Genomic DNA, 19,580 nt, shown 5'->3' on the forward strand with positions numbered 1-19,580 from the left:
GGCAGACAGGTGGCTCGGGATGCACACCGCCCGTGCTTGGGGAGGTATGATGTCGTCTGCGTGACTGATGGAGGTTCTTGGGTGCAGCGAGAGTGCCAGGACCTCAAGACTCTCTGGAGCCAGTGCTGTAGCTTTTGATGCCAGTCGTGGCCTGCTTTGTTGAGTAGATGACGTTAAAGTCGGTCTTTACGCCACTATTTGGAAATCCCTGGCGCAAGTGGCACTACTGTTTCGTGGGCGAGGTATAATATAAAAGACCACGGTTCTGGCGCGAATACCCGACACTTGATCGAAAGTGTATTTCACCTTATTCAAATTGGCAAGGAGATCAGGGAAGAAACTCCATCTAACCTCCTGTTGCGAGTATTTGAGCAATTCGTGGACGTCGTCACAAGTCGCTGCTGTGGCTGTGGCGAGGGAGCTGCTGCTGGCGTTTCCATTTTTTGTGCCCCACCAACAGGTGCTCTGGAAGCTGTCAGAAGTGGCGGCTGTGGTTGAGTCATCAGAGCCTCGACGCTCGCGAGCCAATCAGATGGCGTCCTTTCAGAATGGCTCATAGTGATGGAATCCCTGCTTGCAACCACGCTACCCGGCTCCCTCCTCCTCCTCCTTGAACCACTCTGCATCATCGTGAAGTATGCCGTTCAAGACTGCCTCGCAGCAAGCAAGTTTACCAGTGCGTGCATTCAAGTTTTCATCTCGGTATCTTGCGTTTGACACGCAGGTTCCCGTTCCAGATCTAATTAGCGAGAAACCCTGGGCGCGTGGTGTATTAGTCAGCCCAAGTCGCCCAGCTCGTCTGGCTTACGATACGCTTCTGAGGTGGCCACTGTCCCTCATATTAAAAACTTTGTCAACGGAGGCATATGACGAATCTGCGCATGCCTTTACCTTCCAGATTCCCTGGCTTGCGTAATGAATGCAGCCACATCGGGCACCATATAGTCCGTGACGAGCATGCGAGGATGCACTCATTTGGTCAGGATTGTCTAGCTGCGGTCTTCCACACCTCGTTCAGACCTGGCTTGTGTGATCGGAAGCTCGATGGAGCTCTCACAAGCGGCGCTCATTGTGCTGATGAATAGAAGGCGACACGTCATCTACTACCACGTGGGTATTCCTCGCCATATGCATGACCTAATGGGCGACTCACAGCTCTCCGACAGTCGTTCATTTGGTGGCATCTAGCCTCTTGTCTGCCAGAGTGCACTGCGGAGTTGTGGCAGGCGAGCAGGCTGGCCGCGAGTATCACGAAATGAGTGGGCCTTTCATGGTTCCGCCCAGCAATCTGGGCCCCGCGAACGGTGTGGGACAAGCGGGTCAGGCTCAGGGCAGATTTGGTGGCGCCGCGATTCGGTGACGGCCCGGACGGGCACCTGAACTACGAGGCACGGACCAGAGCGAAGTGTCAACGGTGACGGGCGTGCCGCTTTCGCTTGTTGTGTATTGTCCCACTGAGGAGTTATCCGGTGGACCCTGGATTCCACCATGCGACTGAGTCGGACAAGAGGGCACCGATGTCTCAGACATGCTCCATGTCCGGCAGCGCGGGCCCGGGCATCATCGTGTCTCTGCCCTTAACGATTTCTGCCGGAGCTCGGATTGCATCAGTCGTCTGTTGTTCCAGTGATCGACTAGTGCCATCGGGTTCCCAGGATACAAGCACAGACGACCACGCAGGAGCCGAGACAACGGCTTCGTTGCGTGGGCAGGATGAGTCCCAAGAGGCCAAGCCCAAAATGGCAAGGTGACAGAAGGTCGTCTCTGCCATCTCATCAGCCTCAGGTAAAGCACCAAGTGCGGAGCCACTGCCTTTCCTGCCCATAGCGAACCAAGGCTAGGCCCAGGTAGGCGTGGCGTAGAACTAACTGGAGCATAGTAGCCTCGCTTTCAGGACACACGGGGAATCCCCCAGCGGTAGGCTGACACGTCGCAATAGAGCTATGCTCGATTCTTGTCCTGCATTGCCGGCGTAGTATGGGCGAAATGAGCGAGGACAGATTGGCGCATCGCGATGGCCGAAGCACCGTTGCGGGCGCCTTTGGTGTGAAGACTGGTCGGCCAACAGTTCTAAAGATAGCCAATGCGTTGGGATGCGTCCGCGCTCGCTTGCAATCCATGCACGTGGGACAGCCCAGGCACCCGCCAAAAGCGACCTTGAATCATCAGAAGCGGTCAGATAACGGACCTGCATGTATCGCGACATGACCACTCGAAGCGTTTCTCGCCAGGTCGAGGTCTTGCAGCATGCAGACGTGATATATTGCCCGAGACGGGCGGCAGGTGGTAGTTGAAGTGGGCGGGCTGAGTCGTGAAGTTCTTGCTGGTTGGCCGATCTGGACTAGGTGGGTGGGGTGGCAGGGCTGTACTGAGGTCTGGATCTGTGCCAACCTTGATGCTGATACATATGCACGAGACTGTGCTCAAGCTGACTTCGGGATTCCAGTTTTGTGCGACTGCACGTACGAATCTATGCCTGGGCCGATTGAGCCACCTGCATTGCCTTTAGCTGAAAAGTCGCGGGAAAACCCTTCTCTCGTCCCGCTTACCGTGGTACCCTAACCATACACCAGGCCATCCGAGCTTGTTATGTCTACCAAGTCAGCCGGAAAAGCTAGCAATGATTCGATACAAGGGCCTTTCCGTGGTGACGTACAGCTATGTGACAAAATGCTCGTCATTCAACTTGACGAGGGCCAACCACGACAGAGGTCTTGTGGCAACGGTAGCCGAAGGGCACACCCAGTTCGCGTGATTGGTCGGGGTCGAGAACTTGTTGTAGAGTGATTGTGCTCTTGGCTGATACGACCCGACGAGCTGATTGTGGTCCAACCGGTCATGCACCGCTGAGGCCATGCGGCCGTAACGGTCGCGCGGTGTTAGATGCTTGGCTTGATTGCATGTCATCCTGCAAGAGCTCGTATACCTGCAGCTGCACCTCCAGCACAATCTCCACGGTCTGCATGCCAACCCTTGCCGGACAATGTCAATGACATGATAAACTTCGATAGCCTACCACCAGTACATTTGTGCGGACTTTGAGCTACTACATGCAGCCACAGGTCTAGGGCAGGACTGGCACCGCTTAGTTATGCCGTGCTCTAGAACGCCGGCGGGCGGGAAGGGGGTCACAGGAAAGCCGTCAGGGAGTAGGCGAGATGTGGCGCCCCAGATTCTGGGCCATGCATGCCGAGTGAGGACAAATCCGGGGTCGTGGGTATTCTCAGCATCACCACCCAAGCGTCCCGATGGCACGTGCCTTGATTGAGGAAGCAAGCAGAAAGCTTCCTCACATGCTTACGTTGCCTCCGAGGCGGTTCAAGCATCCCACTTTAGAGGCTCTCAAATGCCTGGCCGGGAGCGGCCCTGGGAGGGTGGAGGCCGACATGGCGGCATAGAGGCCGGAACGTAACTGCCTGCTGGCTGACCTGCTGCTTTGCGGCTCAGGGATCTCGGAAGCAGGGGGCAGGGATCAGAGCCGCATGGCTACAGTGGGGGAGATCTGTGTGCAACCAACAATTGTCAGCAGAAGCCACCTGCTGTCCATTTTTTTCCTTGATCGAGTGGGTTTTGACAGATATCTCGGATAGCAGTTACGGACTTGGCGGCCACCGACCTGTCTCGATGGACTTTCAGGGTCCAACAGGCTGCCGTCATGGCAACGTGGGTGACAGGATGACGGATGGATCTCCTTTACCCCACCGAGCAAGCAAAGGGCTGAAGAGAGACAGTTAGCAGCCGACGGCATGTCGTGCCCACTGGAAGGCAGCGTCGTCGAGGGCGGTGGCCAGCGTGCGAGACGAGGAGCGGTGCGGCAATGACTGCAGCACAAGGGCTTGTGTGTGGGTGTGTGTTGTATGCATGCATGCAGGTGGCGTTGATGATGGTCGTGCCTTGCCAGCCAGAGCAGGGAACCTCGCTCATTGTGGGCAGCGACTGGAGGCGGCCCTGCGCGCCACGCCCCGATCTGGCCTAGGCGAGCAACGGCGCCCCCAGCCCGGTGGCTCCTGCCTGAAGAAGCCGCCGGCTGGCGCCCGCCCCTCCCGGTAGCTCGAGCCTTGCGTACGCTGCCAGGCACACCAATCTCGGTGGGGCGGGCCCGGAATGGGGTGCTTTCTACGGTGATGCGCGAGCCTTCGTATCCCGCCCGAGACTTGCAACCACGGCTCCAGACCGCGCCCAGATACGCCTACGCCTGGCCGGGCCTCAGTCCAGTCAGCACCACCACCGTCGCGATGCTGTCCACAATTCCGCAGCCCGCCACGCCCTCCCTGCACCTGCATGCCGCTGCAAACCACCGTTGCCCAACGCGCGGCGTGGCCCTGCTGCTCCGCCTGCCGTCATCCTGCGGGTGCTTGTCGACTTATCAGCGGATCTCCAGCCAGCCCGCCAGCCAGCCAGCCAGCACCGTGCTCGGGTCTCCTGAAGTCGACTCGGCCAGGTCCCAGGGGTGTGGTCCGATGGCGTTGCCCTGCCTGCTGGGTATGCTGGCTGCGATCCACCACTCTGCCGGCTTGTCATGCAAGGCGTCGGCCAGAACTGGCTTGCAGCAATCCTGATTCTCCCACAAGCCCTCGTAGCCGGCTAGCTCACAATGAGCCGACGACGGTGCTCTCGTGGTGGGGCGCCGGATCAACGATCTGATGCAGGGATCAGGGCCACCCGGCGAGAGCTTCCAGGGCCCCTGCCAGGTTGAGTCTGGCTGTCCACCTGGCTCACGGGCAGGCTATATATCTGAGCGGAGTTTCTTATCCACGTTGTTCATGTAGATCTTTCTCAAAGTATTCTGTCGATTGGCAGGACTTTTACACGGAAGACCAAGTAGTGGACGTTGCCGGTGCCATTGCGGTACCTGCTCCTTCACCATGGCATTGTTCAAGGCCAGCAAAATGAAGCTCGCTGGGCTCTCCTTGCTCTCGCACGTGTTGCTGGCTTCGGCACAGCTCACGCTCCCTAGCAATGTTCCAACCCCCTACCAGTATCAAGGTTGCTGGACGTAGGTGACCATCGTCATATCCGGAAGCGTGGCAGGGACTAACAGACATGTGACAATATAGGGATATCGGAAGGACAATCGAGGCCGCATTTTTGGAGACGAATGACATGACCATCCAGAAGTGCATCACATTTTGCAAAGGACAGAATTACCCCTACGCAGGTTTGGAGTACTATGGCCAGTGCTGTAAGTTGCACATCCTCCTCCACTGGCCTCATCCACCGCATAGTAACATTTCATTGCAGTCTGCGGCATCAGCCTCGCCAAAGGCGCCCAGCAAGCCTCGGACCCGTCGCAGTGCAACACGCCCTGCAATGGCGACAACACGCAGCCATGTGGTGGCCCGAACCGCCTGACCCTCTATCGCGACCCGACCAACAATGGTCCTCAACCGAACACGGGTATCAAAGACTGGCCCTATCTCGGGTGCTACGCCGAGGGCACAACTGGGCGGGCTCTGCCCTGGGGTGCCCCTGTCAACTCGAACAACATGACTGGTGCCAATTGTGCACAGGCTTGCCAGACTGCGGGCTTCGTATTGGCTGGCACAGAATACTCGGGCGAATGCTGTAGGTTAACTTTCTTATGTCATTTGAGCTCACGCAAGCTGGAAGTTGGTGCTAACGATGGAAAGACTGTGCCAATGACATTATGAATGGCGGACAGCCGGCTACCGATGGCTGTAACATGAAATGTAACGGGAACGGGACGGAATATTGCGGTGGTCCAAACCGGCTGAATATCTACGACTACAAGGGGCAGTATGCAGCAGCTCATGGAATCACCAGCAGCAGCACAAGCACAAGCACATCAAGCACGCTCAGCTCTAGCAGCAGCACAAGCAGCAGTGCCAGTACTACCAGCAGCAGCATTGGCTCTACCAGCAGTAGCGTCGGTTCTACTAGCAGCAGCGCTGGCTCTACTAGCAGCAGTGGTAGCATCAGCACGAGCACAACTGTGTCTGCGAGTAACAGCATATCCAGCTCAGCGTCGAGCAGCAGTGTTACTACCAGCAGCGGTTTCATCACTAGCACTAGCGGCACTTCGAGCAGCAGCGGCATCTCAAGCAGCAGCAGCACTGCAACAAGCAGTGTCAGCAGCTCCGCAACACCGAGCTCGACGGCGCCCGCCAACGATGGATTCCCCGCGGGCTGGACTTATCAGGGCTGCTGGCAAGATGGGCCTGGCCCACGTATCATCCCGACTTACCAGGCTCCAGATAATTCTAGCTTGACCCGCCAGAGTTGTGCCCAGCTCTGTGCAGGCATGGGCTACACAGTGTCAGGCACTGAATACTTCCGCCAGTGCTTCTGCTCCAACGCCATCTACAACGGCGGACATCAGGCCGCTGATGAATCGGGATGCCAGACCCCTTGCGACGGTAACTCGACGCAAATGTGTGGCGGCGCCGGCTATCTTTCAGTCTGGTCCCTCGGCACTCCTAAAGCCTATCAGCCACCAGCGCCACAGACTTCTGGACTAAACAATACCTGGGCGTATCAGGGCTGCTGGGTGTCCACCGTCAACAACGTCCGGAACTTGCCTTGGCAAATCATTCTAGCAGATACAAATTCTCCTGAGGAGTGTCTGGGACAATGCGGGGCATTTGGGTACGCAGCTGGTGGAATGGAGTATGGTCGCGAGTGTTATTGCGGCGATCCTGCTGATGTCATTGCCAACGGAGCAACGATAGCACCAGAGTCAGACTGCAACATAGCCTGTACTGGCGACCCCACGATCATATGTGGTGGTGGTGCTCGGCAGAGTCTGTACTACTGGAACGGGACTACACCACTTTACAAGTGGAAATACCCAACTGGTAACCAAGCAGGAGCTTACAGCTACCTTACGCCTGGGCTGGTCACGCCCTTGATGACCATGCAGTCAATCACAGGCAAGGTCACCTTCCTCGAGAAATACGGGACTGGCCTCCCAAACAGCACTGGCGCCTACGAGCTTGATCTTAGCCTCGTTGGTGATTTCGGCAAGACGTGGCGCGAGATGCACGTCGACACTGATATCTTCTGCTCAGCTGGCGTCATTCTCCCTGACAGGGCTGGCCGCCAGCTCACCATTGGTGGATGGTCGCTCCAGTCAACCTATGGCGTTCGCCTGTATTCGCCGAACGGCTCACCTGGTGTCAATGGCACCAATGACTGGGAAGAGAACGTAAACGAGCTCAGTCTCCAGCAAGGTCGATGGTATCCTAGTGCCATGGTCATGACCAACGGCTCCATCCTTGTCGTTGGCGGTGAGATTGGCTCCAACGACAGGCCTGTCCCGACGCTTGAAATTCTCCCTTACACCGGCACGGCCCCCCTCTATATGGATTGGCTCGAGCGGACGGATCCCAACAACCTCTACCCGTTCTTGGCTGTTCTTCCCAGTGGCGGCATCTTTGTCCAGTATTGGGACGAAGCCCGGATTCTAGACGAGGTCACGTTTGCCACCAAGAAGGTGTTGCCAAACCCGCCTGGAGCAGTCACAGACCCCAGAGCCGGCAGAACATACCCGCTCGAGGGCACGGCTGTCCTCCTACCTCAGTCAGCGCCCTACACTGATCCTCTTGGCATCCTCATCTGTGGTGGTGCGACTACGAACTCCCTTGGCCTAGACAATTGTGTCACAATCCAGCCAGATGCCGCCAAGCCTACCTGGACACTGGAGCGCATGCCGTCTAAGCGTGTGATGAGCTGTATGGCCCCGTTACCGGACGGCACCTACCTGATTGTCAATGGAGCTCACCAGGGCGTGGCAGGCTTCGGTCTTGCTACGAGCCCGAACCTGAACGCCGTCCTTTACGACCCCACCCAGCCTCTTGGTCAGCGCATGTCTGTCATGGCCAACACCACAATCGCCCGCCTGTACCACAGTGAAGCGATCACGCTCCTGGACGGCCGTGTCCTCATCTCTGGCTCGGACCCGCAAGATGGAGTTAACCCTGAAGAGCTCCGCGTAGAGGTTTTCACCCCTCCCTATCTTCTCACTGGGGGTTCTAGGCCATCGTTCACTGTGCCGGCCGCCTCCAAGGACTGGTCGTACGGCGGGACATATACCATCAACCTTGGGCAGAGCGCTGGAGGCGTCCAGAAGATCTCGCTGCTTGGCGCGGTCTCGAGCACGCACGGCAACTCCATGGGTGCCCGTACCTTGTTCCCGACCTTCTCGTGCGCTGGAACTACATGCTCGATCACCGCACCGCCCAACAAGTACATTGCTCCACCTGGTTGGTACCAACTCTTCTACCTCCGGGATGGCGTGCCCGCAGTCGGCAGCTATGTGCGCATTGGCGGTGATCCTGGCGCTCTCGGCAATTGGCCGCCGGGCAACGATTTCACCAGGCCCGGTGTAGGCCCGCTATCCCAGTGAGGGGCCCTTTGTTTGGTGATTTTTCTTTTTTGCATTGTTCCACGCGCGTGCTTGTGAAGTAGTAGCAATGTCGGGGACCAGTCGGGTACACTGCATCGGAGCACATACAGGTCGTCGCACTTGTCCTTGTGTTTTGCCTCTGCTTCTTGTCTGTAGACTTCTTTACATATGCCTTGTAGTTGAGATTTGTTAATATAACAGTGTCGAAGCCTCGGCTTCGGCACAGAGTCGCTCCTTATCAAGAACGTGCTCGATGCTCATCAACATGCACATGGGGCATCTAGACTTGTGGGTGGGTTTCTTCGCCTGGTTGCATACTTCCTTTAGCCTTGAAAGTTGGGAGTCACGGTGAAGTTTTTCGCATATATACTGAAGGTCTATCATATAACTCAACCCTCGTTCGGGTGCCCGACGATAATGATGCCTTGACGAGACATAAAAAACACCGCCCGCCAACGCTGGATAACACTCACTTCCCTTCCTGCTCCCGCATTCTCACGCTCTCAAATATCATCGTCGTCCCCGTGGAAGAACCTCAGCACGGCCTTGGCCACCACGAGCCCGTCGTGCATCCACTCGGCCCGCGCCTCGGCCTCCCTGGCCTCCTGTGCATCCAGGCTCCCGCTCTCCACGCGCATCTCGAGCTGCCGCCGCACCATGTCCTCGTCAAACTCCATGTGGCCCTGCGACGTGAACAGACGGCCCTGGATGTAGACGCCCTGGACGTCGGTGTGCTCGCTCGTGGCCCAGACGTGCACCGTGTGCTCGGCCGGGTCGAGCACGGGCGCCTGGACGACGTGGTCGAGGTGCATCTCGTGCAGGTGGATGTGCGGCGGGTCGTGCGGCGGGATGGCAAAGAGGCGGCGCCCGACGTCGTTGAGGGTGAGCCGCGTGTGCGAGAGCTCCCACTCGTTGTTCTCCTGGGGCTTCACCTTGGAGCCCAGGGCCCGGCACAGGATCTGGTGCCCGAAGCAGATGCCCGTGAAACGGATGTCTGGGCGCGTCTTCCACAATTCTGTTGCGCATGCCGTTGTTAGGTTTTTTTCTTCTTCTTCTTTTCGTTTTCTTTCATGAAACGCCGAGAGTTGTATGCCCTGACGGGTTTATCTGGGCGAATTGGGTATCATGATCAAACAAGCCGCTTTCTATAAAATCTTGGACGGGAAAGGAGTCTATCATTGGGAGAGTTTTTGGACGCGGGACTTCTGCTCGCTTTGAAATACGGCAATCACAATGGGGGAAAACTCACCCTGAATCAACCTCAACAACTTGAGCACCCACTCCTCGTCGCTATGCGCATCGTACACGGACCCCGTGATCAGGATGGCGTGCACGTCGTCCCCAATCTCCTCTGCGTCGGGGATCCGCCCGCCCTCGGGCTCGACGGCGTACATCATGAGCGTCTCGATGCCCAGCTTGGGCTCGTGCGCCTCGCCGGCCCGCTGGAACAGCTCGTTGAGCACCTCGCCAAAGGACCCCCGCTCCCTCTGCGTGTCCGGGTGCGGCTCGTCGGTCTCGAGGACGAGCATGCGCACGCTGTCCGGGTGAGAGGACACGATGGTCCGGGCCTCTGCTGGGGCCATTGCGAGAACACTGGCGGTGATGCTCGTTCGCGATGCGAGGGGCTTGCTCGTTGCCCTCTTGTAAGAGATTCAGAGATAGCCTGGAGTCACTACCGTTCGTCCAACCCAGCGCTGTGCGAGGGCTCTGGTTGCTGGCTGTCGTGAAACCCAAAGACGAGAGTGAAACTCGTAGACGAGAGATGTCTAAAACGACGTGCTATTCATGAAAAAAATGGAAATCCAATACTACCAAAGAGCAGGCGAGCTATGCACAGGATGTCAATGTCACTTGGCCGGAAACCCTTTCCAGCCCGCCACCTCCCGGTGCCGGTTTCTTCAACGTTGAACATGCTCACGATCCCCCTACGTCTCCACACAAAAAAACGCAACTGTCAAGTCGTCATCCGAATCGAGTGGCAAGCGGAGAATAAGTTGATTGTGTCTTGTTGAAAGAAGATGACGGAGGCCAAGCGCGCACCGCGGATAATTATGTGTCACACGGATTTGCTCGCGCGAGATGCAAAAGAGTTAAAAACCGGGGCCTGGCCAAGGTTCACTGGGTAATTTGTGGCGCTGTGAGAGTGCGCCCAAAAAAAGGACCTCGGGCGGGAGGTGTTCGTGGGGTCCCGTCAACCCATGGCTGGCGGGCTGCCGTCTTTTCCGTGCCTAAGCCGACTGACTGACTGGTCCGGGCCCGGTGCCGGTGCCGGTGCGGGCGGTCCGGGTCCCTCATCCCAGCTCACTGGACAGAGTAAACCTTCCCAAGGCTGGCCTTCTGGAATAACAACCCTGCACATAACTTGGCGGCTAGCACGTCATTGGGGTCACTGAGATCCGGGGTTGTCACCACCACATTTCAAGATCGACAGGGGGCTCCCAATTTGCCAGTGAAGGGTTCCGTGGGCCACTACCTCATAGCCAGAGCTGGGGTTTCATTATTTGGTGGATGCTCACTTTGTTACTCCAGGACCTCTCTCTGAAATGGTCACGGACGTCGTGGTTTCCCATGATCCTTTGAAAGGACTGCAAGTCCAAGACCCATCCCTCAATTCGCACTCGCGGGCGAGTATCACGACCAATGGGCCGCGGCAATCACCCGTGACACAACACTGTCAAATGCATCGCGCTCAATGACGGCACCAAAGTGCAGACACTTCACCACGCCCGAAAACTCGGCCAGCACCCGCCCCATGAGCTCGTGGTCCAGCACCACAGCCGTGCCGTACTCACGCAGAATCTCAAACCATGCCTGCACTGGTGCCAGTTCCGTCTGTGGCGGGCTAAGCTTGCTGGCGAGCGCGTGGAGCGTCTCCAAACTCAGACCCGTCGCCGGCCACGAGATGTTGTTGCCGTCCTGAAGCATGGGTATGCTGGGGCCCGACGCCCGGCTAGCATCTCCCGACTGCGGCATCTGGCTCTCGGCTGTGGAAGTCTGCGGAAGACTGCCTCCTGACGTGCTCGCTGTTGAACCCGATTCCGGGGATCTTGTGAGCGACGTTGCGTGCGCGGATGACGAAATAGTGGACGTCTCATCCGAGGCTGAAAGCATGGCGTGCTGATCCTGGTCTAGGTGGGCCATGGGCATGCTGTTGTGATCACACTTGCCATGCTTGGACCGGTCGTGCTGCTGGAGGGGGTTCGAGCGCAAGTATTCCCCAACAGCATCGAGCTGATTGAAGACCTCCACAGGTGCAGTCTGTAGTGCAATCGTGCTTGCCATCAATGCGTGGCCATGCATGCAGCCCGTCTCGTCGTAGGCCTGGTGTGTGAAGTAGGACCTGTCCCAGTGATCCCAGCATATATGCTCGAGCCTAATTTCGGGTCAGTAAGTCTGCAGGTTGTATTATAGGCCGGCATGACAAGTGTCTAACATGCCGGGAGAACTCACCCAAGAATGAAATTGATAGCGTGATCAGTCTGCTCCTCCGTCAGGCTTGTAATGATATCGGCAGGCTTGATGGCAACCTGTGGATTTCCGTGCTGGGATGCAGCCTCGGAGGCCATCGACGCGTGTGCAGACGGTGGTGTCCGTGACTTTGACACACTCCCTGATCGTGACGATACTTGTGGCGGGCTTGACGTCCTCCTTACCTGCATTGCAGGAGTGCCCATGACCTCTGACATGGCCACGCTCACCGAGTACACGGGCGTGGGGATGGATGACGCAGAGTTTGACCGTTCAGAAGACGATGAGACATGGGCAACTTGGCCGCCACCCGTTGCCTCCCAGGCCATGGCATCAGCGCTGGGCTCGGTCGACAGACTATCTGACGACGAGGATGACGGCAGAGCCTCTGGTGGTAGGTAGCCTAGCTTGTCAAGGAGCATCTTGCGCATGGCAGTGTTCTCGGCCTCGAGCGCGTACGTCTCGCGCTGTGTCTGGCCGACAAGGTCGCGGTACTTGGCCGTTTCCATCTCGAGTTGCTTCGTGTAGTCTGCCTTTCGCTGGCGGTGCTGGATCTGAGCTCTCCGGACTTGAGCCCTCCTGGCTTGTGCTTTGGTCAAAGCAGGAGTAGTCTCACTAGTTGTGGCTTCGTTGGCGGAGCTCGTGCTGCCGCTGCTCGTGGCGGACTGCAAATCAGGTTTGGATCCTGTTGGACAAGAAAAAGTCAGGCATGTCCCGTTGGCGGAGGTAGTCCCGTCAGAGGGCTCGTGTACGTTTGGGGTGTATGTGAGAGATGCAATGTGAGTGCTTTCGCAAAGGGTGGACAGTCCAGTTCCATCTGATTACAAGGAACGGGCGTACTGGTCCTGGCCAAACCCGTGGACTAGGGACGAGCGCTCAACAAGGCCTCATTATTCTGGGATCATTTCTTAACAGCATTGAGCTGGAAATTACCCACGGGGACTTCCCTGCGCGGTCGTGTAGCATAGAAAGAAAAGAAAAAACACCAAAAGCGAGAGCCAAACATACATACCTGCTCTCCCCTTGCCCTTCCCTTGTCCCGATCCCGGCTCCCCAGTCTCTCCACTGCTGTTACCGCCCGTAGCCTGCGCAAGTATCGCGGCATCGAGAACCAGGGGTTTCCCATCGTACTTGCCGCGCTGCCAATAGTCCTCAAACAGGCGCTGCGTGTCGATCTCGATGGCCTCCAGACCACCGGCACTCAAGATGGCTTGCGGGTCCATGGCGTCGTATCTGACCAGTTCTGGTGTTGCTTTCCCTACATGTAACGTCGTGGAGTTGCCGCGGCCGTGAGCGAGGCGAAGACTGGTTTTGTTGCGCTCCAGGAACGGGGGGACGACAGGGCAGGCGGGCGGTGATGGTCTCGACACCTTTGCCCGCAAGCTTTGTCCGTGCGCCCACGAGAGTATGACCAGGCGAATGTCGTCCACGCCGCAACGTGGTGCAGATGCCTTTAGTGATTGCAACACCGTGAAACCGTCGAGTTTGCGCTGAATAAAATGCGCCGCAGCATCTAGGATGGTGAAGTGGAAAGCCGTGTGGGGTAAAGCCAGCACCAAGAAAGGGGGGCAAAGCGGCTGAGGACGGACATGCGATTCGCGAAGCGGTCAATTCCAAATCGCATCTTCAAGCTTTCAGGGAGGGACGGGTAGTGGACCGGGGTTTGCGGGCGTAACTGTAAGCAACCAGCGGCATCCCCTCATATGCAGCCGTGGTCTTTTTATAGTCTTTTACATTCAAGCTGGTTGTATCGATATGTTCTTGAGCTTATAAAACTGCACACGCACACACTGCTTGTCTTTGCCCTGGAGAATGCTTTGGGGCATGCACACATCGCAAACTGCGCGAGTATGCTCGGGGGTTGACCCCAAACTATGATACAACACCTCTCATAACACAACTTAGACGAAGAGCCGTGTAATTTGAGTCTCTGATTCTTTATGGTACTGACTAAGACATGCATTTGCAGCAAATGCAACCTTCCGCTATGCTGAAATGGCCTGTAAGGCCAATGACCGCAAGACAATGCTCTTGACTCGCAATCCCACTACATGTAGCCGAGTGCTCTTGTACATGAAGCCTCAAATAGGCTACCGCAAACAGAAAACAATAGCCAACACAACAGGGCAGGGTCGTTATGCCGCAATCATGTGCCCGCCGACTTTTCCCCACACCATCAACGCCCGTAACGCCTTGCAGGAGGGAAATCAAAAGAGCAAAGAAATCACAAGTGCGCGCCCGCCGAATCCATGCTACACTTAGTTGTCCACACCTTCCTCGTCATCTGTTGCCGTGTCCTCCTCAATTCCGTTCTCTTCGTCCAGATCGTCTTCATTATCGCTGTCTACGTCGTCGTCGTCGTCGTCATCGTCATCGTCGAGACCTGTGATACTCCTCCATGGCAGATAGTCGCCTTCCACCCAATGCTTGCTCACTGGTAACTGGTACGGGTCGAAAGGAAAATACGAGTCGAGCTGTTGCCAGCTCTCGTCATTCAGGTCGAATGCGAGATCACGTAGAGCGTTCCCACTGGAGTAAGCACCCGCAGAAAACTGTGAAAGGCGGACTCGTTTGTTCGATTCGAGTAGCGGATAGACGTAGAGGAAACGGAACCGGTGGGCTAGCTTCGCAAACTGTTCCACAATGGCTGGAGAGCAGACCTTGAGCGGGTTGAGCTTTGAGTAGATGTTCCGTCGCAACACCTCCCTGATCTCAGGTTCCCATTCGAGGTCTTGATCCAGGTAGCTGGCTAGGTCATCCCTGTCAACGTCCTCGGGTACAGACCGAACAAGGTCCTGCCATCTGAAGCAGTAGATGTACATGAGTGCCTGCATCAGAGAGTAGAACGGGGCATATCGTCGGACGTCCGGGCCGCGGCATGTTGCCTCGTAGTTGGTGCGCATCTGGTCGAGGTGAAACCCGAGAACTTCGAAAATCTTGACCACAATGTGCCCAGGTACGTGAGCCCCGCGAGCGACAAAACTAGCCAGATATGCTGATGCGGCCTGCTGCAGGACTGGTGGTCGCGATGACTCAAACGCGATATTGATGCAAGTGCCACAGAACGCATCCATGAGCTGCTCAGACTGCTGGCCAAAGTGGAAGATGAGAAACTGCGTGTGCCGGGACTTGAGGTTTGGCAAAATGATGTGCGAAAACTCGCCAAGGAGATCTGTAAAGACGTCCATCGCGTCGTCCGAATCCGGGTCGGCAAAGTGTGGCGTGTACAAGCGGAACAGGGCATCGAGGATGTAGTCCATCTTCTCGATACTCTCTTTGGCTGTCTTCACCCTCGCATACTCGTTGTCTTCCTCGGACTCCTCACTGTCGACCGACTCCGCATCGCTATCATCATCGTCGTCGGCATCCTCAAGGTTGTTCTCTTGTGACGACTTTAGCGCCATGGCGACCATGGCAGTTACTCTGTCGTCCATATCTTCCAGATCCATCTGCATTTCGACATCGATCTTGACCAGGCGACTAACGATCAGGTCCATGATCTCGTTCTTGAGACTGGGTGCATACTCCCGAAGGCGGAGCATGTTGTCCACATAGGCTAGATGCATGCGTTTCGAGTCATCGTGGAAGGGATACTTCTGTGCAACGACGTGGCCTAGGACCGTCTTCGCAGCGGGGAAGACAGACAGGAGATACTGCAGAGCGAGGTGAAGTCTGCGCTGGACGAGCTGCTTGTTGACCGGTGGGAAGTTTGGCACACTCCAGTCTGATACTCGCGCGGCGGAGAACTTGTCGACGATCATGGTCAGGACGGGGTTCAGACATGAACCCTGCGCGGAAACGAGAGCCGCGAGGAACTGCACATAGATCTTGGCGAACTGGTCGTCTCTGCCAAGCCACTCGCATTGCAGGACGCTTTTGACGAGCCCCGAGCTCGACCGGCCTAGCTGGGGGGCGAAACTGGCAAGGGCGACGAGATAGATCTTGAGCTCCTGTCGTCGTTTCTCAGGTATAGAGGGGTCCCCGTCCTCGATGTCGTCGTGCCGTAGGACCTGCTTGCCCGATAGAGTGTCCTTGAGGATATCATATTCTTCGTCATCGCCCCGCTCGTGGCCCTCAAGGGCCTTTCTGATTTCAGTTTTTATCTCGTCGACGGTCCGTACTCCGATCTCGTGCACTTCGATATTATTCAGGTCAAACTCGACCTTCTGGCGCTTGCGGGCGCCACTCAGGGCATCTGTGTTGAGCTCGTCCATCGTGTCTTCATCGTCGCTCATTCGCCGCTTGCCGAGAACTTGTGCTGACGTCTTGAGTATGGGCCGTATGTTCTTGGCTGTATGGGCGACGACCGCCGCCGGCCCGGCGTGCTTTCCACGAGGCGTTGCGACCTGCATCGATGTTGTATCGGCGCCGATGACTAGGGAAGGCATGTGCTCTCTGGAATCTCTTGCTGCTATACACGATGCGGAGGAGGATGAACGCACGGACGCGCGCGTGGGCAGCTTCGTGAAAGTTACCGCGTAAATATGGACAAGACAGCGCAGGCCATGCAGCTGGAGCTCATGCTGGATTAGACGAGTCGCTCGCAAAAATGATGTCGATTGCGGGGGAGATGGCACCTGCGGTGAGTCGCAGGTGAGGGGCGGCAAGAAGTTGACGATGGTACTGCCGTGAAAAAAATGAACCCTGGACGAGGATGGTTTCTCAAAGGTGGAGCCTGTCTCGTGTGGTGGAGAAGAGTCGCGTGAGTGACCCACAGTGCGGTTGCTGCTCCGGGGCGCGGATGTCCGGAGTAGGTAGCGGCGGGTGATTCGGGTACCAATACTTCTGCTATCTATTACGGCGAACTACAATGTGGCTCGTTGATGGTAGAGGTACTTGTGTCCTCCAAGAATACTTGGTGATGTGGACTATCTGAACTTGTAGCTGGGTCGCTAGGTCGCTAGAAGTCGGGTGGAATCGCCCCAACGATGCTCTACTAAAGTTGGCTGGTACGAACAATGACGATTGAAGCAGTTATACGTAGAAGATATGATGATGCGAGATTGTGATTGTTCTGTGTCTTTGTGTCCGGATGTGTCCTGAAAGCAATTATAGCCCAAGCTACACAGCCATGATGACCGATCTAAGTTCACAACATCGGTCGGGTTGGTTCTGCTTGGAACGTATCAAGGAGGAAAATTGTAAGGCTATCTCAATGTACACATGTGCTGCCTAGGCACGTCCCTGGCCGCAATTGCAAACCATCCTTTATGGATGGACCTGAACTCCATTTGCCCCGTCCTGACACCAGGTTCCCCGGACTATTTAGAGCAACCCTTGTCAGGAAGTGAATTTCCGATAGCTCACGCAGAGGGCGTTTTCGAGCGTTTGTCGCATAAGCGCAGGCACAAATTCTTACGCCGCCACGAGCTAATAGCCATCCCCAGCAGCGCCATTGTGTGCGGGCTGGCTGTACATGTACCCTTCGCCGGCCTCATTCACATCACCTTGGAAGCCACCTGGGGCTCCTGCGGCACCAGGGCCACTTGCACCGTATCCCTGGCTACCCGGGCGCCCTGGTTGGTTGTCACCGCGATTTGATTGAGATTGCTGTGAATTGTCAGTAGCCGTACCAACCATGAGCCATTGTCTTAGGATCGTGTCAATGAAGTTCGCAACTGACCTCGCGATATTTTGAGAGGTAGATCTTGAGAGCCTCGGCATAATTCTCAAAGCCGAGAGAGGTCATGGCGAACAAGATGTCTTCTCCGTTGACGGTCTTCCTCTTTTCTTGATGGCATTTTTCAGATGCTGCAAAACAACGTCAGTGTCCTTGTTCAAGACCAGTTTGGCAGTCTTGGGGACTCCTGGTGCTTCGCTTACCCTCGCTGGTGATGAAAGAGATGAACTCGCTAACACATTCTTGCATACACTCCTTGGCGTCCTTTGCGATCTTGGCGTTTTCTGGAAGCGCCGTCTTCATGATACGAGCAACTGTTGCAGAGCTCCATGGTTAGCTGAGGATATCTGCCATATGCTTTGAATCCTTTTTCCATGATGCCGCCTCAAGACGCATGTTGAGTCTCGGCGTGATCGTGAAATCCTTTCGCGCTGAACCAAGAACAGTCTTGACCCAGCGACAGTATGATCTTGATTCACGCCAAGGATGTCTCCCAGGACGGACACCATGTATGGCTCTAGAAGGAGAGCAGCGCAAGACGGGGACTTACCATTGGCTATGGGCAACCACCGGTCCTGCTCCTTGACATCAAACTCATACGCGTGGCCGCCGGCATGTGGGTCCTGAGGATCATTCATCTGGCCTTCATCGTCGGGCGACTGAGCGCCTTGGTCGACATCCTTGGGAGGGGATTGGGGTGAGTCGGACATGCTGGGCTTTTCTGCCGCGGCGGCTGGCTTAAGAGTGAAAGCGCGAGACCCTCTTTTTTCGAGCGCGCCGTCCTGTCGGCGATGATGTGTCCCTGCCTCTGACACGTTGCAGAGGGCGAGGCTTGCACGGGGGCGTGGCGGAGCTGCAGAGAGTGCGTCAGTCGAGCCGGGAGTGCTGCGATGGCAAGGTGCTTGGTTTGGGTAGAACCCTGGGCGCCGGGGCAGTCGGTCAAGCGTCACGGGCGGAGGCGATGACGGTGGAGGAGTGCGCCTAGGAAGGGGGCGTGCTTGGGTATGTGTCTGGTGTGTGTAGGTAGGTACCTGGAGGATATGTAGGCGGGCGGAGCAGGCGAGCAGAGTCGGGACCAGTACGAAGCTGTCTCGAGGAGTCGGTCTGCTTAGTGCAGCGGCGAGAGATGCGGATGGCAACGGGGCGCGCAGAGATGTAGGTAGGGTACGTGACGACGTCGTCTGCGGGACGGGGTTGGGAGAGGGCGCGCACAGGCGCAAGACCTGCCCAGGTGGCCTTGCAAGTCGGGTGCAAGTGTGGGCGCGTGTGAACGCGGGGGCGGCGGTCGGTCGGCCGCCTGGCTGGGCTGTCAACACGGCAGCACTTGCAGGGGTGTCATAATCAGATGGGCGTTGCTAGGGCCGGCCTGGAATCGCGGTGTGTGGCGGCCACCCTTCAGCCAGGCTTGGAGCTCTGTACTTGGCCCCAGGGAGTGGATGAGGCCCATCTACGGAAGCGAACCGACTCGCGGGCAACAGCTGCGGGCGAGCGACTCAAGTCCTGAATTGTATCCTGGGTCACAGCCGCCATGGACGCTCCCAATCCTGATAATACGAGGCCTTTTGCCGGGCAGTCTCCTGCAACTATAGGGACGGGAGCTATATTTGGCAGGCTCCAGCGCAAGTGGCTGACCAGTGCCGAGTTCACACCTGAACAGAACCACCACCGTCTTGACATCCGTGCTTCTTTGATCAAGGCAACGACAGTGACCACCTGCAACATGCAGGACTTGTGACAGCTCCCAAGATGTGCGGAAAATCAGGCTCTCCAGCCCAGACTGACAATCGCATGCGCTTACAACAACGCCTTCTGCAGCCCAATGTGTGACCTACGAACCCTGGTGGCTGCCTCACTGATGCCCAATCATCACCCGATCCATGTCAGTGGCATGCCCAGGCAGTTCCAAGCGCAGCTCCCTGAGACCCATCATCAGGGTACCAAATCATCGGGCCCAAGCTCATAGGCCCTGCCCTGCATCATGTCGACCGCCGGCCTGTGGTGGGCTTTGCCTGGTCGCATCACGTCATTCCAGATCAGGGACAAGATCGCATCCGCGACGCTTCCTATCACCGCCGGGTTTCATAGACCTCGGGCTGGGATACATACACTACGGATCGTTCGTCTCCG

The 19,580-nt window shown here is 56.8% G+C and overlaps 5 protein-coding genes across 5 annotated transcripts; 1 reads left to right on the forward strand and 4 right to left on the reverse strand.

Annotated features, from left to right (window-relative positions):
• The first annotated feature begins 4,798 nt into the window (after positions 1-4,798).
• Positions 4,799-8,602, forward strand: B0I36DRAFT_381758 (uncharacterized protein). The gene is made up of 4 exons (XM_046160883.1): positions 4,799-4,996; positions 5,058-5,182; positions 5,242-5,565; positions 5,631-8,602. Exons 1-4 carry the CDS (start codon positions 4,866-4,868, stop codon positions 8,363-8,365), a joined length of 3,315 nt encoding a protein of 1,104 aa, XP_046015028.1. The 5' UTR covers positions 4,799-4,865; the 3' UTR covers positions 8,366-8,602.
• A 266-nt stretch (positions 8,603-8,868) lies between these two features.
• B0I36DRAFT_346807 (class I glutamine amidotransferase-like protein) lies at positions 8,869-9,948 on the reverse strand (the record flags this gene model as incomplete). Its single annotated transcript, XM_046156497.1, has 2 exons — positions 8,869-9,380; positions 9,615-9,948. The coding sequence occupies 2 exons, from the start codon at positions 9,946-9,948 to the stop codon at positions 8,869-8,871; spliced, it is 846 nt and encodes a 281-aa protein (XP_046015029.1).
• Positions 9,949-10,877: 929 nt separating this feature from the next.
• B0I36DRAFT_85835 (uncharacterized protein) lies at positions 10,878-13,201 on the reverse strand. Its single transcript, XM_046163468.1, has 3 exons — positions 12,846-13,201; positions 11,816-12,518; positions 10,878-11,738 (listed from the first exon to the last, which is right to left on the reverse strand). The coding sequence occupies exons 1-3, from the start codon at positions 13,054-13,056 to the stop codon at positions 10,997-10,999; spliced, it is 1,656 nt and encodes a 551-aa protein (XP_046015030.1). The 5' UTR covers positions 13,057-13,201; the 3' UTR covers positions 10,878-10,996.
• Positions 13,202-13,746: 545 nt separating this feature from the next.
• Positions 13,747-16,454, reverse strand: B0I36DRAFT_317259 (RNA polymerase I-specific transcription initiation factor RRN3). The gene has a single exon (XM_046153134.1). The coding sequence runs from the start codon at positions 16,219-16,221 to the stop codon at positions 14,092-14,094; it is 2,130 nt and encodes a 709-aa protein (XP_046015031.1). The 5' UTR covers positions 16,222-16,454; the 3' UTR covers positions 13,747-14,091.
• A 749-nt stretch (positions 16,455-17,203) lies between these two features.
• Positions 17,204-18,163, reverse strand: B0I36DRAFT_360395 (nuclear transcription factor Y subunit B-3; the record flags this gene model as incomplete). Its single annotated transcript, XM_046158301.1, has 4 exons — positions 17,204-17,383; positions 17,457-17,584; positions 17,657-17,767; positions 18,004-18,163. 4 exons carry the CDS (start codon positions 18,161-18,163, stop codon positions 17,204-17,206), a joined length of 579 nt encoding a protein of 192 aa, XP_046015032.1.
• Positions 18,164-19,580: the final 1,417 nt, after the last annotated feature.

Source organism: Microdochium trichocladiopsis (assembly GCF_020744255.1).
Source record: "Microdochium trichocladiopsis strain MPI-CAGE-CH-0230 chromosome Unknown B0I36scaffold_3, whole genome shotgun sequence".
Taxonomy (NCBI): Eukaryota; Fungi; Ascomycota; class Sordariomycetes; order Xylariales; family Microdochiaceae; genus Microdochium; species Microdochium trichocladiopsis.